This window comes from Anopheles coustani, chromosome 2, assembly GCF_943734705.1.
Source record: "Anopheles coustani chromosome 2, idAnoCousDA_361_x.2, whole genome shotgun sequence".
Taxonomy (NCBI): domain Eukaryota; kingdom Metazoa; phylum Arthropoda; class Insecta; order Diptera; family Culicidae; genus Anopheles; species Anopheles coustani.
The window spans coordinates 86,127,648-86,141,983 of NC_071289.1; the positions used below are offsets into that span (position 1 = coordinate 86,127,648).

Genomic DNA, 14,336 nt, shown 5'->3' on the forward strand with positions numbered 1-14,336 from the left:
GAGGTTGATGATTTCGGTAAGATGTTCGAAGATTTCCTCTCATCCCGTCTTAAACCGAACCAAAAGTTGCCGGATGGTTTAGAAGAATACATTTGAGTCGCTTTCAAAGTTCATTAATTCCTTGAAACACTCTAAAATAATATTGAAACTTTGAAATAAGATGATCTCAAAAATATATACATGTTGCAAACAGTAAGCTACAAAAAGTAAGCGACCTGTTCAAGAGTGAAACACGTAAAATTATGTATGAAAAATGTTTACCAGCCTCTAGCAGATACCATTACGTAAATTGGCAACAATCAATACATATCCCCACAAGTTCAACGATCTTGCAGAAGAAACAAGATATCGGACCTTTTTCCCATCGGCTTTGTCCCGTCAATCTGTGTATCTTTCCAATACTGGAAGCATATTAAAAGTAATGTTGTTCCCCATAAGAAGCATAAGCTCTCGACAAAAAGTTATGTGGAATGTGGAAAAATGTTTACACAAAAAATACCGAGTAACGAAAGGGTTTGGGTTCTGTTTATTTAGTACCCGGTAGCCTGTGGCTATACATCGGTGCGTATTTTATTTATCAATATTGATTTTGTTTTTCCTTTCAACATGCAACAGGACGACTGATTTGACAGAATTATATGGTATTGTAAACATTTTCTCGAACATTTCACGGGAAATATAATTTCAAGCCGAACATAACAATATTTAATTCAATCTCCGTGTCCGCTCGCTACAAATGACCAGGCTTTGAAGAGAATTTAATTCCAGCATTCCCTCAAAATCTCTGCACAAAACCCGGGACCCATACGCAATAACCTTTCCCGCGTTCGTTGAAGGTCAACAATAAAAGATTCCATCAACGGAAAGGTAGCAAATGCTTCTTTTTCCAAATCGACAACCCCGAGATGCCGGCACAATAATGCCGGAATGAAATTATCCTTTCCTGCCGGGGGTTGAATTCCGCCGAAAACATTTCTATCCCCGCAGCAAACCACCACCCTGAGTAATGGGTGGAAAGTGAAATCCGCAGAAAATGAATTTCTTTCCCTTACCTGGACAAAGGAATAGGAAGGAAGTTTGTTAGTGCGGCGAAATGAATAGTCCTGGCCCGGGTACGACGAGCCGCAGTCACCCGCGAAGCGATGAATTTCAATGAATCCCATTCGATAACGACCGCGTTCGATTCTGCGTTCGTCAGCAGATGCAGTTAATGGTGAAAAAGTAATAAACTAATGAATATTGTACGATTCCAATCGCGTTCTACTTGGATCTTCGAACGACAGAGCCATCGATCGGACTGAGAATTCTGGTCGTTTGCTTGCTTTAAAAATAAATCTATCACCAACCGTCTGACAAACTGCCAGCTGATGTTTCTTCTTTTCTTTTTACGGCAGCCATGTCTAAAGCAACGAAACCTTTAGGGCCCACACGGAGCAGTGGAAAGTGCTTACATCCGCTTTTCCGCACCAACTTTCCATTTTCCATCGCCTCCAGTCACTAGCTGCTCGGTTTTTCACCGGTCGAGGTGAATAAAAATTTACTTCCCTAGATTCTAGATTTATTTTTTTTCTCTCTTTCCCCTTTCTCCTCTGACCAGCCAGTGAATCTCGTATCTTCTTTCACATCGGCACTCTACAAGGCAACGTCTCGCCTCGGGAAAGCAATCACACAGGACTTACGGAGCGGAAGAAAATTCAATAAAACCCATTTTCTCGCCGTTCATTGCTCATGCTAATGTTATGCTAAAAAGTGCATTCTAGCGTACTCGGAAAGTCGCGCTCAATCCGGGAGCTGGGCCTTACTGCCTGCCACTTGGGGCACGCATTCTTTGTGCAGGCCCTTTAGCCGTGATTGCTTGGGGCTCCCCAGTCCGCGGATCGTGCCCTACGTACTACATTTACAATCGTGCGCTCAAGAAACGAATGCATAAATTTTGTAGCATAATTTTGCACGCTGAAGAAAAACGCGAAAAGGGAAATAGGAATGCATTTCTCCACAAAAAGTTCCTTGGGGGATTGGGAACATAATAACTCTTCTCATCGCTTTCACTCCGAAGCTCATATAGGAAGTGAACAAAGGTGAACAAAAGGTACGAACAATTGTTCGTACTAAAGAAGAAAAAGTAACATGCAACAAAGCATAAACAATTATGTCCAGCAGTTGATTGGGTTTCACCTATTATTCGTTCGTAAAAAAATGTTAAGATGAATATTCCCACTCTTTATTAGGGATACAACAACAACGAAAACAAATCATCGATTGGTGCCAAAGTGTTTCCTCGACTATGTTTGTTAACAACTTTTTTGTTCAGTTCTAATCCCTAACGATCGCATGGCTCCAGGTACCATTCTTGATCGCTTGTTAACTTTTGGAAGTGGTCCTTGAGCAAAACAAAATAGATTGCGGCGTTAACATGCTTACCTGTACTATTTTAGTCATTTCTTGGATGTCTATTACGCCGTTACCGTCCACATCGTACATTCTAAATGCCCATTTTAGCTTCTCTTCCGGTGTGCCGCTTGAGGTTACATCAATAGCTAACAAAAATTCCTGCAAGAAAAATGGAGAAAGAGGTTAATGATGAAGAGAACATTTTGCTATCCGTTTCTTAAATTAATTAGTCGCCAAGTAACGAATCCATCCAGGCGAACATACATCACAACGTTCGCGAGTTGTAAACAAAAACCCCTGGAGGGGGTTGAAAAATAATCCACAGAGAAATGAAAGAATGATTTTAATGTATAATCAGGAGAGAGAAATCCAATTAAACGAATTCGCTTTCCGTTAATTAGAGGCAACCACTCAATTATGCAAATGTTACATCTTCGTTTTGTATCTCTGATTGCTGTTTTCGCACAACGCTACGATGGGGCGAAAAGTGGAAACATCGCTTTGCATACTACTTGGGCCGCTTATGGCCTGCATAATGCGCGAGTCGATTTGTTGTTTGTCAAAAACCAAGCCCGTCCAATTCTTAAGCAACGTTTAAAGCATGCAAACCGAGTGGGTGTGATTCATTTAACCCCTCAACTCCTCGTTCTGGCATCTCTCCGATGGTTGGGCGGAGTGTTGTTTGAAAATCGTTGGCAAGCACAATCGAGCAACGAATCTGTGCAAACACAAACTCCACGACCAAACACTCCGGACGAGCATCAAAGAAGATTTGGAAACGTTCTTCCCGGACGACGTAGCATGGCTTCATCCTTAGCCGAGAGGATCGCCCGTTCTTGCCAGAACGCTCGTTGGTTTTCCACCAGACACACGAAGAAACGTTGATTCGAACACGAATCATCCGTCTGTTGTTTGCCATCGAGGTAATGGGCGGCTTGCGGTTGGTTCCCGGCTGCGACGAAAGGCAACTCAGCGAACCGGAGCGCACCAATGGCCCCTTTCATTTGGTTTTCTTAAATTTTCCGCCTTTCTTCATTCACTCAACCAGGCGTAGCGGTGCCCGCAGTGGTTGTCTGTGTGTCACTTCTTCAATATGCTAATGTGAATGTGCTTTTCTCCCGCATCTCCTCCCCCCACCCACCCGGTGCGGGAACGGAGGATAGTCTTGGCTTTCGTCGTAGATCGACTTTTATTCTCCGAATCCTCGCAATGGGGTAATGTCACGGCCATTCGGAAGCATATTCCAACCGATTGAGATATTTGTATGGGGGGGGGGGGGGGGGGGTGGAGAGGTCGAAAGATCGAGCAAATTTGATGTCAAAGACTGTCGTAGAGAAGAGCTTCGACGTCGTTGCATTGCTGGTTCGGGTTTTCTTTCCGCCGAACCATCGCGCGGTGGTGGAAGATAGATTTTTCCAATTTCCGAACAAAGCGTCATTGAGGGCGAAGCGAACGAGGTAAAGTGAGTTTTCGATGAGATTCGATGGTGTGTTATGCAATTTCGATTTGACGATTGCTTTCTCGCTCCGAAACCGTTATGGTGCCGAGATAAGCTGCCGTCTGTTTAGAGGAGTTTTGTTCTAAGAGTTCAACCTGCGTGTGTGTTGGAAAATAAAAACCCTCTTCTACGACGACGCTAAAGAAAATGCAATTTCTTCTACATCCGGATGAGCCGACAAGTGTGTCAAAGTTCATCCGTTTCCCATATGGTGATATTGGTCGAAACACAACGAATGTGTATCGTGGAAATGTGGAACTCAAACATGAATAACCGGGGCTGTAGTTTGCACACCGCTCACCCGTGTGCACACAGTCTCAAGTTTAACGTTGCATATTTAACATTCACATTGCCGGATCATGGAGCATTCTTTCCCGCCTTACTAACTCATACGCCATACACACCGAACGATGGTAGTTATTCGCATACAACGAGAAGCGGGACGAGAGCAAACAGAACGGTTCACAGGACACGCTCGATACAAGATAGTGTTCTGCCATCTGAACGATTCCTGAGGATTTTCCCACCGACGTGAGAGGCATGCCGTCTGGCAAAGGCTGGTCTCCACCAGATGGTGGCAAGCTTTGAGTATTTATGTTTATATTTTTATGCACACATGCGCCTGCATCGGTGGGGGGAAAATACGGACGGGCTTGAGATATTTCATAAGATCATTCTCATATCGGTACCGACGTTATGTTTTTCCAACGCTCGAATGGCGGTGCACGGTGGCCTCAAGTGCTAGAAAAGGAAACCGAAATAAGCTGGGAAAGTATTAAGCCAACGACAACTAATCCAACACTCCCGCCACACTCCACCGGCCGGTGGGAAAACTTTACTTGTTATGTGTGTAGTTCCATCGGTTAGGTTTATTGACTCACTTCTCTTTCACATTCCACCGGACTGCTGGCAGCGCACCGAGCGAGCGTTGACTGTTGGCCCTGAGGATACGTTCCGGATCGAAATATCCGTCCATTCTATCCGACCAATCTTTTTCACCGGGTGCAGTAGTATCGTTCTGGAACATTTTTCACAAACTACTCAGGTTCGTAGGTTCCACACGAGGTAGATATTTTTTTCCCGCCCGTAAGTACAGGCACCCGGAATGTTCGCAGCTGTGCGCTTCGGCCGTAGGTCGTACACGGAAAATAGTTCGGACAGTTTCGGAGAAGCCCTTTCCCGAGTACGGTGCTGCCGGGAAGTTTTCCTCCCATCTCCCAATGAATATAACTATGTGCCACATACATGACCTGCACGTGAAGAAAAGACACAACAGCGTTCTCACTCGTAGCGAGTGGATTTTTCCCCGTGAATCCTTGAGAGCCCGAAGGCATCTGCAAACATGAGCTACGATGGCTTCTCCTCAGTGAAAGGCAGCTGATTCGTGCTAATGGTGGAACCCGTTTACAAACTATTTGGCCATTTTCATCACATTTGGATCGGGTTTTCCACCCACGCTTTCGGAAGGCAAACAAACACGATGTAAATTTTTGAGACAGTTTCCGATTAAAATATATTAGCTTGAACAGGCACCAAAAAAGGAGGATAAAAAACGAGGAACGTGACTTGACTTTCCCTTCCAACCGACGTCCAATGCAAATTGCCCCCTCTTGTTAGCCGATACACCAGCGTCCTTGTCACCTTACCCTCATCGGGTTTCACAGGCGATATTTGGAACCAAAAACTCTGCACCCACAAAGATCAAGAACTCGTGAGAAAAAAAACGGTAGGCCACAACAACAAACCAACGTGTGTGTGGCGCGTGCTAGTTCGAAAACAAAACGTAACTACGCGAACGGATAACAAGCATGCTCAAGAGGGCATTCTCCCGCTTGTCCCGAGAGCCGTGGTGTCGTCTTGTTGCGAGTGAATTTGGAGAATGACTACACCCATCCATCCATCTTCACCCATGCCCCGCCTTCATTGACACGGTCGACCGAGGAACAAGATATGGAACACGACGCCTCAAAACCCCGGCATGCAGACTGCCGGGTGTGCAGCAGAGATTTCCACTCAGGGGCTTTCCACACCCAGAAAGAAAAAGCCCACCCATACCCTGCGCTGGGCTGGGGGATGACTGCTTATTAGCGTCGAGTTGTTGGTTGGACCCGATGCGAAACAACGAGGATGAACCTGACTTTTCACGGTGCCTTCTGACACAGAGTCAACCCCCGAAGCGAGTGGGAGAGGACACCACTCTCATGCCTACACCAAGGGCCGTGGGAAAGCTGGCGGAAATAAAAAAAAAATGTGCCCGCTTATTTGCTAAGAGTGTAAAAATGCTCGAGACACTAGAACCTACCTAGCTCTTCTGAACGGCAGAATTCTTTGGCTACTCGAGAACTAAGAAACGAGAGCATGACCGAGAGGAAAAAAGGCATCCATCACAAGGGGAGATAAATGGAGGTGGGTGGAGGTAGGCGGGAGGGCATTTGTTTTCTTTTGTACCATCGCTCCACACGCGGACGTGGTTTCACTTGTTTTGTTTGACTCCTCCGTTCTATTCTGGCCCGTGACTTGTAAAGACCTTTTAGAGCCTTGCTTGTTATTTGTTGTCCAAGGGCTCTAGGTCGCGGCACTAGAAAAACTGTGTAGTACTGGGAAGGCGAATAATAATAAATATGGTATGTGTACGCCATTACGCAGGCAGTTTTGCTTAGTAACATTCCTCTTCGAGTCCTTGCTTGTCGACTTCTGTTAGCGGATGAGTTTTAAAAAATAAACTGCGCATCTACTACTTCGAAGGCACACGAAAGACCAGAGAGAGGGCAGTGAGTCGGTGTAACATTTTGTATTAAATTGAGTGCTCTGCAGGAGGCATCATCATTAGCCCGAATCCAATCCATTCAACACCGCCGTCCGAAAGTCGACAAGTTCCTAAACGAGGTCCCTTTCCCAAAATACCAATGCAAATTTTTCGGGTAAAAAGAAAACTTTTTCCTTATCAGCAACATAGACGAACACCGAGGGAGTGTTGACTTCACCATTATGCCACACGCAACAACACACCAGCCTGGATATGAATGTCCTTATCCGTCAGGCACGGAGGGGCTCATCGGTGAGGACACATCGGTGCCGGGGGGCGGTCAGTACAAAAACTTGCCGGAAATCCTTTTTGAAGCAAATCTCTTTTTTTACCACCACCACCTGTGCCGTAAATTCCCAATCTACGCGGTAAGGAATTTCAATCTTCGGTCGTGTGCTTTTCCGTTTTTTCGGCTGACACAAGCGAAGAGCATGGCACAAAAAAATGGGTCATCCTGAAAGGTCCTCCCTCACCCAGCGCCAGTGAAGTTAACACGCCATTACGATGGCACACCTTTTCCCTTTTTTTTTTTAGTTCGGATGGAAAGAACCTTCGACTTTTCAGGACCGGAGGAGAGTTTTGTTGAATACTGTAGCTTTGTGGAAGATTATAGAACATCAAGAACTAGAAAGTCGCCCATACATAGTCTGACATGGATAACGCACGTGTGCTACTTTGAAATGAAGGCTGATGTAACGCCGGTCAATTTTAATCCATCTTGTGAGCTTTTCCTCCACCTGAACACAACACGGTGAACATGAACATGGTTTCCTAAACCCGTTGAATACATGGAGATAATTAATTTTGCGTACAGATCAATCCCGGGTAGGAAGTATCAATCTCATAGGTACGGTAGGAGAACTTCCTCTCCAGGACGCTTGTTAACTTTATTTTCATTTCATTCATATGCCCAAAAAAGCAACATAGGCTTTAACATGATTTTAAGCATCCACCAGATGTCAATACAAGGCACAGAAAGTAATAAAAGGAAGTAAAACCTTCATTCAAGATGATCGAGCGTATAAAGCTAGTTGTCAAATCATTTGTTAAATTTTAAATCAGCCAAGAAGAAGTTGATTTTTAGCCATAAATCAATACTTTGATAATTTATAAACTCTGAATTATGACACATAATTCAGAGTTTATAAATTATCAAAGTACTTTAATTAAAACTAGTTTTGTGGTGAGATTGCAATACTAATTTAAAAAATGATTTTTTTTCTACGTAAAATCTCCTCAAAGTAACACGCTTAAGTTTATCAAAAACAAAATTAACTTTCAATTTTAAGAGATTAAACTAACTAAGTATAACGATTGTAGATGATTATATTTTTATTTAAATAAAATATAATAATAATTATTATTATAAAATAGATGATTATATTTTTATTTAATTAAAATATTTCTTTCATATGCCTAAAAAGCAATATAGGCTTTAACATGATTTTAAGCACCCAAAATATGTCAATACAAGGCACAGAAAGTAATAAAAGAAAGAAAAATTTCATTCAAGATGATCGAGCGTATAAAGGTAGTTGTGAAGTCAAAGGATTTAATCACCCAAGAAGAAGTTGATTAGTAGCCATAAATCAATACAATGTGTCATAGTTTAGAGCTTTATAAATGTTCAAAGTGCTTTAATTAAAACTAGTTTTGTGGTGAGAATAGTTCTTAAAATTAAACTTTTCCTACGCAAAATTCTTATTTATTTAAAATATAATCATCAACACTACAAATGTGTACCATTTTTGATGTTTTTGTTTGCAACATCGTACCGTTTGTCGGGCTGCTAGTTTTCTGGAAAACTAAACGATGGTTTCGCACTGAAACCAATCCCACCTTTCGTGCCGTAGTAAGCAGGCGGGTTAGCGAAGCTTCTTTGCCGGATAAATAAACAATCCTTCCCAAAACCATCCGGCCCGAAAGTCGAAAGGGCTTGGCCTTGGAAAACGCCATTTGAGACGCGACCTCTACACACACACACACACAATCACGTCACCTCCAGCAATCGGTTGTGTGATCTATATTTATGAGCCGCGTTTGTTCCTCAAAGGCCTCTCGAATAAAGCAATAACGCACCAAATGTGCGACGTCAGATTGGGTGACGAACAGCGTGCGTGCGGTTGTTACCGATCCCGAACCTAAACCCTCGCGCACATCGAATCGTGGCCGATCGAAAATGGTACTTTTATACGTTCCAAACTCGAAGAAAATATGTCACGTTACGAGTCCTCTTCCGCTGGGAATATTGCTCCTGTCACCAGAAGACACTCACACACGTAGACCACTCCTGGCTACCGACCTCACCGGGGGGTTCCGCTTCGAAGCTTATCGAAAAGTAATAAAACTTTCCTAATCTGCGATTCAAACAGAGGCCGCTGAAAGGGGACCCGGGAGGAGCGCCATTTCTCGAAAAAGGGAAAAACTGCTTCGTTCCTTCGAGCTCAGACGGTACACGATGTGCCTGTAAAAGTTGCTCTTTGTCACGATCCATTACGAAGCCTCATCCAGCCGGGGGGGAGGGAAAGTGCAAAGAAAATCATTCCCGGCCATGGTTATCATTGGCATGTGCTGGATGAAGCGGATATGCTCATATCCTATATCGTCCTTACAACAAAGTGCTTCACCGTGGAGTCTCATTGGAGACCATCATTTTTGGGCAACCACTTTTGCCGACAAACCCCTGGGAAAACTAACGACAAAACTATTGAGAAACTTGGTAAATTTTGATCAGTAACGGTCAGGAAAGTTAGCAGCAATTGTTTAACATTGGTGAGCGCGTTAGGAATCGATAGCGAGAAAATGAGGAATAATCATTCCATAGAAGATTCTAACGCTGAAATCCAATTATTCGTATCTTCAAATTGGACGTTTTCGGCTTTTGTTTCCTGATTGCGTTTGCAGGTATTTCTTCAATAATTTATTTTCATGGCTCATTTTTATTTTTCAAATATGATACCAAACCTAGATACAGAGTTTTTCAGATGATATCATAACTTTAGCAGTATTTATTCCAACTGCAGCACATGATATTCCAACAGCGTCAGTTGATTTAATAACGCAATCATGTCTGTGTCAGTTGAAATCAGAATCGTATCAGTTGATATTATAATCCTCCTGGTACAGCAGCTTGAGCGAAGTACGCAACTAGCGAGTGTAAACGTATCTCGCACGAACGACAGCCCAAGGTGGATCTACATAGCAGGTGGGTTCATAAAGAATTAAGGTTTTCGATTTCATTGGAACGAAACTGCTCACAAATATAAGTAAAAAAAAATGACATGCAGTCAACATGAAAATTAATCAACACCGGTTGTTTAAAAATTCCTTTCGTTTTCTGATGAAATTAAAGCGACACATGCGAGATAAACTCACCTGCTATGTTGAACTACCTTGGAGTCTCATTCGTGCGATATACGTTTATACTTGCTAGTTACGTACATCGCTCGACCTGCCATACCGACTTTATAATATTAACTGCTACGTTTCTGATTTAAACTGACACAGTTATAATAAACATGATTGCGTTGTTAAATCAGCTGACGCTGTTGGAATATCATGTGCTGCAGTTGAAATAAATACTGCTACAGTTATGATATCATCTGAAAATCCCTGTATGTTTTTACTCCATGTCCAACTTCGCGGAATGCCATTTGGCGAACAAAGCACAACGCATAGATGTACCTCTCATGGGTAGGTATTTTTCAGTATATGAACCACACTCTACGATAACATAAAAAGCTTGTCTGGTGGAGCCGGAAAAACAGTTATGCTCCGCGAACACTCTTCGGGCGAGAAAAGATAATCGTCTGGTACGATACCCGAAAAAGTCGTTTTAACCGCCACATTTATTACAGCATCCAGCGAGCGAGCACGATACTTTGCACCACATCGCGCCCCATTTGTCATAATAATTTGTGTAGCTTTACGGGAAGAGTTACGACCAGCGACAGGCTCCCGGTTACCAACCCGGCTGGTGGTGTGTCTGTGACAATCGCGAGTCATCGAAGTAGAACCGGGCGGCGGTGGCGGCGGCAGGCGGTTGTTCGGGGTCATTCGTTTCCATTCGTTTGGACATTTATTTGAGCTTTCCCAAAAAATGGGGGAAAAAAAATAAAAAAACACAAGCGACCAACTCCGGAACCCACCTGGAGTGAATGAGTACGGGGTTTTTGGTGTGATGATGAATGGACGAAACGAGACCAGTCGGTGAGAGTGGTTGGCGAGGGGGGAAAGGATGAAATTGGGACGTCGTTGGGACGTCGTTGCCAAGGGGGCGAAACCTCCGCGGACAAGTCCACCGAGTCATAATTTTCCAATGCCTAACGGCGACGGTCCAACCGGTTGCCCCGAGATAGGATCACGGTGAAAAGATAGGCGGTTCCTTGCGTCCTCCCCATTTCCCACCGTCCGGCGAGATTATTTCCATCAGTTTCCATTCGGCCTAAAATGCGAACATTAAAATATTGTCTACACAACAAGCGCCATGTCTTTCCCCGTCCGCTTCACAGACGCTTTTTCATTCCTTTTTGCAAAACCTCTCGGTTTGTGTGTGAGTGTCTCCATCTTCCCCGCTCACAACAGAGCGTGCTCGCGTTTTCCCTACCGTCGCACAGCGAATTGAATAAATTAAAAGCCCATCCTGGAATAATAAATGGTGATGCTTTTCTGATGGAGCGTTTTATTTCCCGGCAGGCGTAGGCGGACGGGCGATTTAAACGATCGAGAAAGCCGACAGCAGCAGCCCCAGAGCCTTTCCGGTGAAGCATTTCTTCCACCCCCCGGGGCCGCTTGCAAATGGGGTGCGGGAGAGGTGCGCTCAAACAAGAAAACAACACATGGATCATAAAATTTCCTTTGATGTTGTTCCACGAAGCACGGCCCGGCCGGATGCCGAAAATGGGAAACCGATTTAGGCGCAGCGGGACGCTGTGCAGCATTTAGCGCCACGCGCCACACCGGAGGGAGACCAGAAGGGCGGGCTTTTCTATCTTTCTCTCTCTCTCTCTCTCTCGCTCCGCCATTGCAACCCACGGAGTGTCCTTGTCGAGTGATGGCTTTTTGATCGATGTGTCTCAGAGCCACATTATCTTTCAAAGGCACACGAACGTCCCAACCTGGAAGGTCTGGGAAAACTTATGGCGACGGGGAGCGGGGGACAAGCATAGCATAATTGAACGGGGCGAAAATGGGTTGGAAATCGGCGGGCGGAAGGAAAAGCTTTTCTCATCAACGGAATGTTGAGAAAATGTGTTTCGCGAAGCGGTTTTGTGCGTAAACAAAACATAAAAAAGATTTTCATTTACGCTAAACAATTTATCATTAAATGATTTTTTTTAAATATTTCTAATTGAAAAGAATCATTGCACAATATTTAAATAACACATCATTTGCTAAACTTCAATTCAAACGTCGACGAAAACAAATACTCAAAATGGCGGCTATAGACAAATGAACTATAATTCTTTATGGCAACATGTACGACATGCGACAAAAAATCTGTGGAATGTCATTAAACGTTCAAAAAGCATGAAAAATTTACAATTCAAACTGTAGCACAGACTTTTCCGCTCGGATTGAAATCGATACTAAACAAAGCGTCCGCCAGCGACCGGTCGAGTCGTTCGTCCCATCGTAGCTAATTGATTCGTTTTTAACAGACAATGAATTATTTATGGATTATTAAATGAAGATACTGCGGCAAGCCCTCCGGTACGTTGAATTAATGCACCGAGTTGCTCAGTGTCACGAATAGGTTGAACTCCGCCCGGCACTGGTGATGTAAATGCCACCGGAGCAAACAATACCGAATAATGGAAAACAACGACATTGACATAAAAATGCGAGTAAATAATGCCACCATGTCGTCCGTCCGTTACGAGGCGTCGGGAGAGGAGAAGGAGAGGGCCATAAAAGGGGAACATCAACATTTTTCATCGATCGATTCCCACACGACATGATGTCCTGATGGTTTGTGGAGGATAGCAAAAGGACTCCTCTTCTCGAAACATCCTTTCTTTGTGCTGATGTATTGGATGTTTACAAAACACTGTGGGTGTTGCAGTGATCGTAGAAAAAAAGATGGATTGTTGTCGCGTCCCATTGACTTGCACTACCAAATATCTAAGCGAAACTTCCTTAGCATTAGGAACATCTGTTTTACTGCAAAAACCTTACATATAAACTAATGAATATTAAGCTTGTTAAAGTTTCAGACTATCTGTATTCGATTTTATAGCTACTATTACTGAATTTTGGGCACTTGCACATTTCTTTTATCAATTTGACTGCCAATCTGTTTTTGTACATTTGTTTATTACAATCATTGCGGCCAAAATTTGTTCAACACGTTGATTGCCAAGTGTTTTTAGCACACTTTTATAGTACAATCTTTTTTAATAAAATTCTTTTATAACATTTCTTAAACCAACGGTTATTGAAGGCTAAGAAAAAAACTTAGCTTCCCAAGGTATTGATATTAAATATTGCTACAGTTTTTATGTTGCATTTTCATTTATTTATGGGGCTAAAACTTGTTAGAACTTATGACAGCTGGCTATCAAAAATGATAGCCATGGCAGTCAACGTGTTAAAACATTTATTAAACCTGCGATTTTCGAAAAGCCAGTAAGGACAATGCTTTCTCAAGGATGAATTTTTGTAATTATTACATCTTTTATGCATCATACTTTTTCTATGTTACAACATTTAAAACCTCATTTAAAATGACAGCCATGGCAGTCCACTTGTTACAGACACTTATCTTACTTTCGTGTTTTTTTTAATCACCAATTCAGAATATGTTTATCTTGTGTAAACACTAATATTTAAACGAGTTTGGTTTGTTTGGTTCATATCAATTTCTTCATTCCAGAGAATGATCTGAAAAGGAGCGAAATGTGACACTGTCAGACTAAAGTGTCCTTCGGTTAGTTTCTTTTTTACATCCCAATCCATCAGCCAAAACCCCTTTTCCCACATTGGACCGCACTCCTGGCTGCGCCCCCGAAAGTCCAGATTGCGCACTCGAACCTTCCCTTCTTTCCCCGCAGCTCAGAAACCACGAGGGTGGCTCGAGAGCGAAAGATAAACAGCCCAAGTTCGGGCGAACGGAGCGAATTATTATTGTTATGTTGCAGCCGACCACAAAATTAATTAAACTTCTCCTTGAGAGAACTCTCGAGGCAAGATTAGCTTTTGTCGTGGACTCCCCCGCTCCTCGTCTGCACTCCTCCACCATGTTGTTGCTGTCACCCGCCCGGTATCCCATCAATTCCGAGTGCGGGCCCCAAAGTTAGCCTCCTCTCGAACCGGGGCGACGAAGCTAATGGAAGCAACTTTTACTTTCACCACAATCCAGAACTCAAAACGTTGGTTTCTTTTTCACCGTTGTCCGTACCGCCCCCTCCCCTGTCTAGCTTACCACTCTTCTGCTACTAATCCACGCGGGTTTTTCCTCGGCTTGGTGGTTTTCGAAGCACACATCCGTGTCGGTATGTGTGCGGGTGTGGGTCTGCGGAATATGTTGCGGTGGAAAACTTCAGATTTGCGCTCCATCCACTTCGCAGCGAGCGCAAACAACAATGGAAGCGATGGGGAAATAAGTCGGGAATTTTTCTACGAGAAAGCCCTCCACACGCC

The 14,336-nt window shown here is 43.6% G+C and overlaps 2 protein-coding genes across 3 annotated transcripts in view; both read right to left on the reverse strand.

Annotated features, from left to right (window-relative positions):
- LOC131266317 (neurocalcin homolog) overlaps positions 1-14,336 on the reverse strand; it is a 110,388-nt gene that overhangs the window by 21,025 nt on the left and 75,027 nt on the right. The window lies entirely within an intron of this gene.
- LOC131266318 (neuronal calcium sensor 2) overlaps positions 1-14,336 on the reverse strand; it is a 93,795-nt gene that overhangs the window by 4,482 nt on the left and 74,977 nt on the right. For both annotated transcript variants that reach the window (XM_058268783.1, XM_058268784.1), the window contains one exon: positions 2,422-2,550. In XM_058268783.1, coding sequence (XP_058124766.1) covers positions 2,422-2,550 — 129 coding nt within the window. The remainder of the gene's footprint in view (positions 1-2,421; positions 2,551-14,336) is intronic.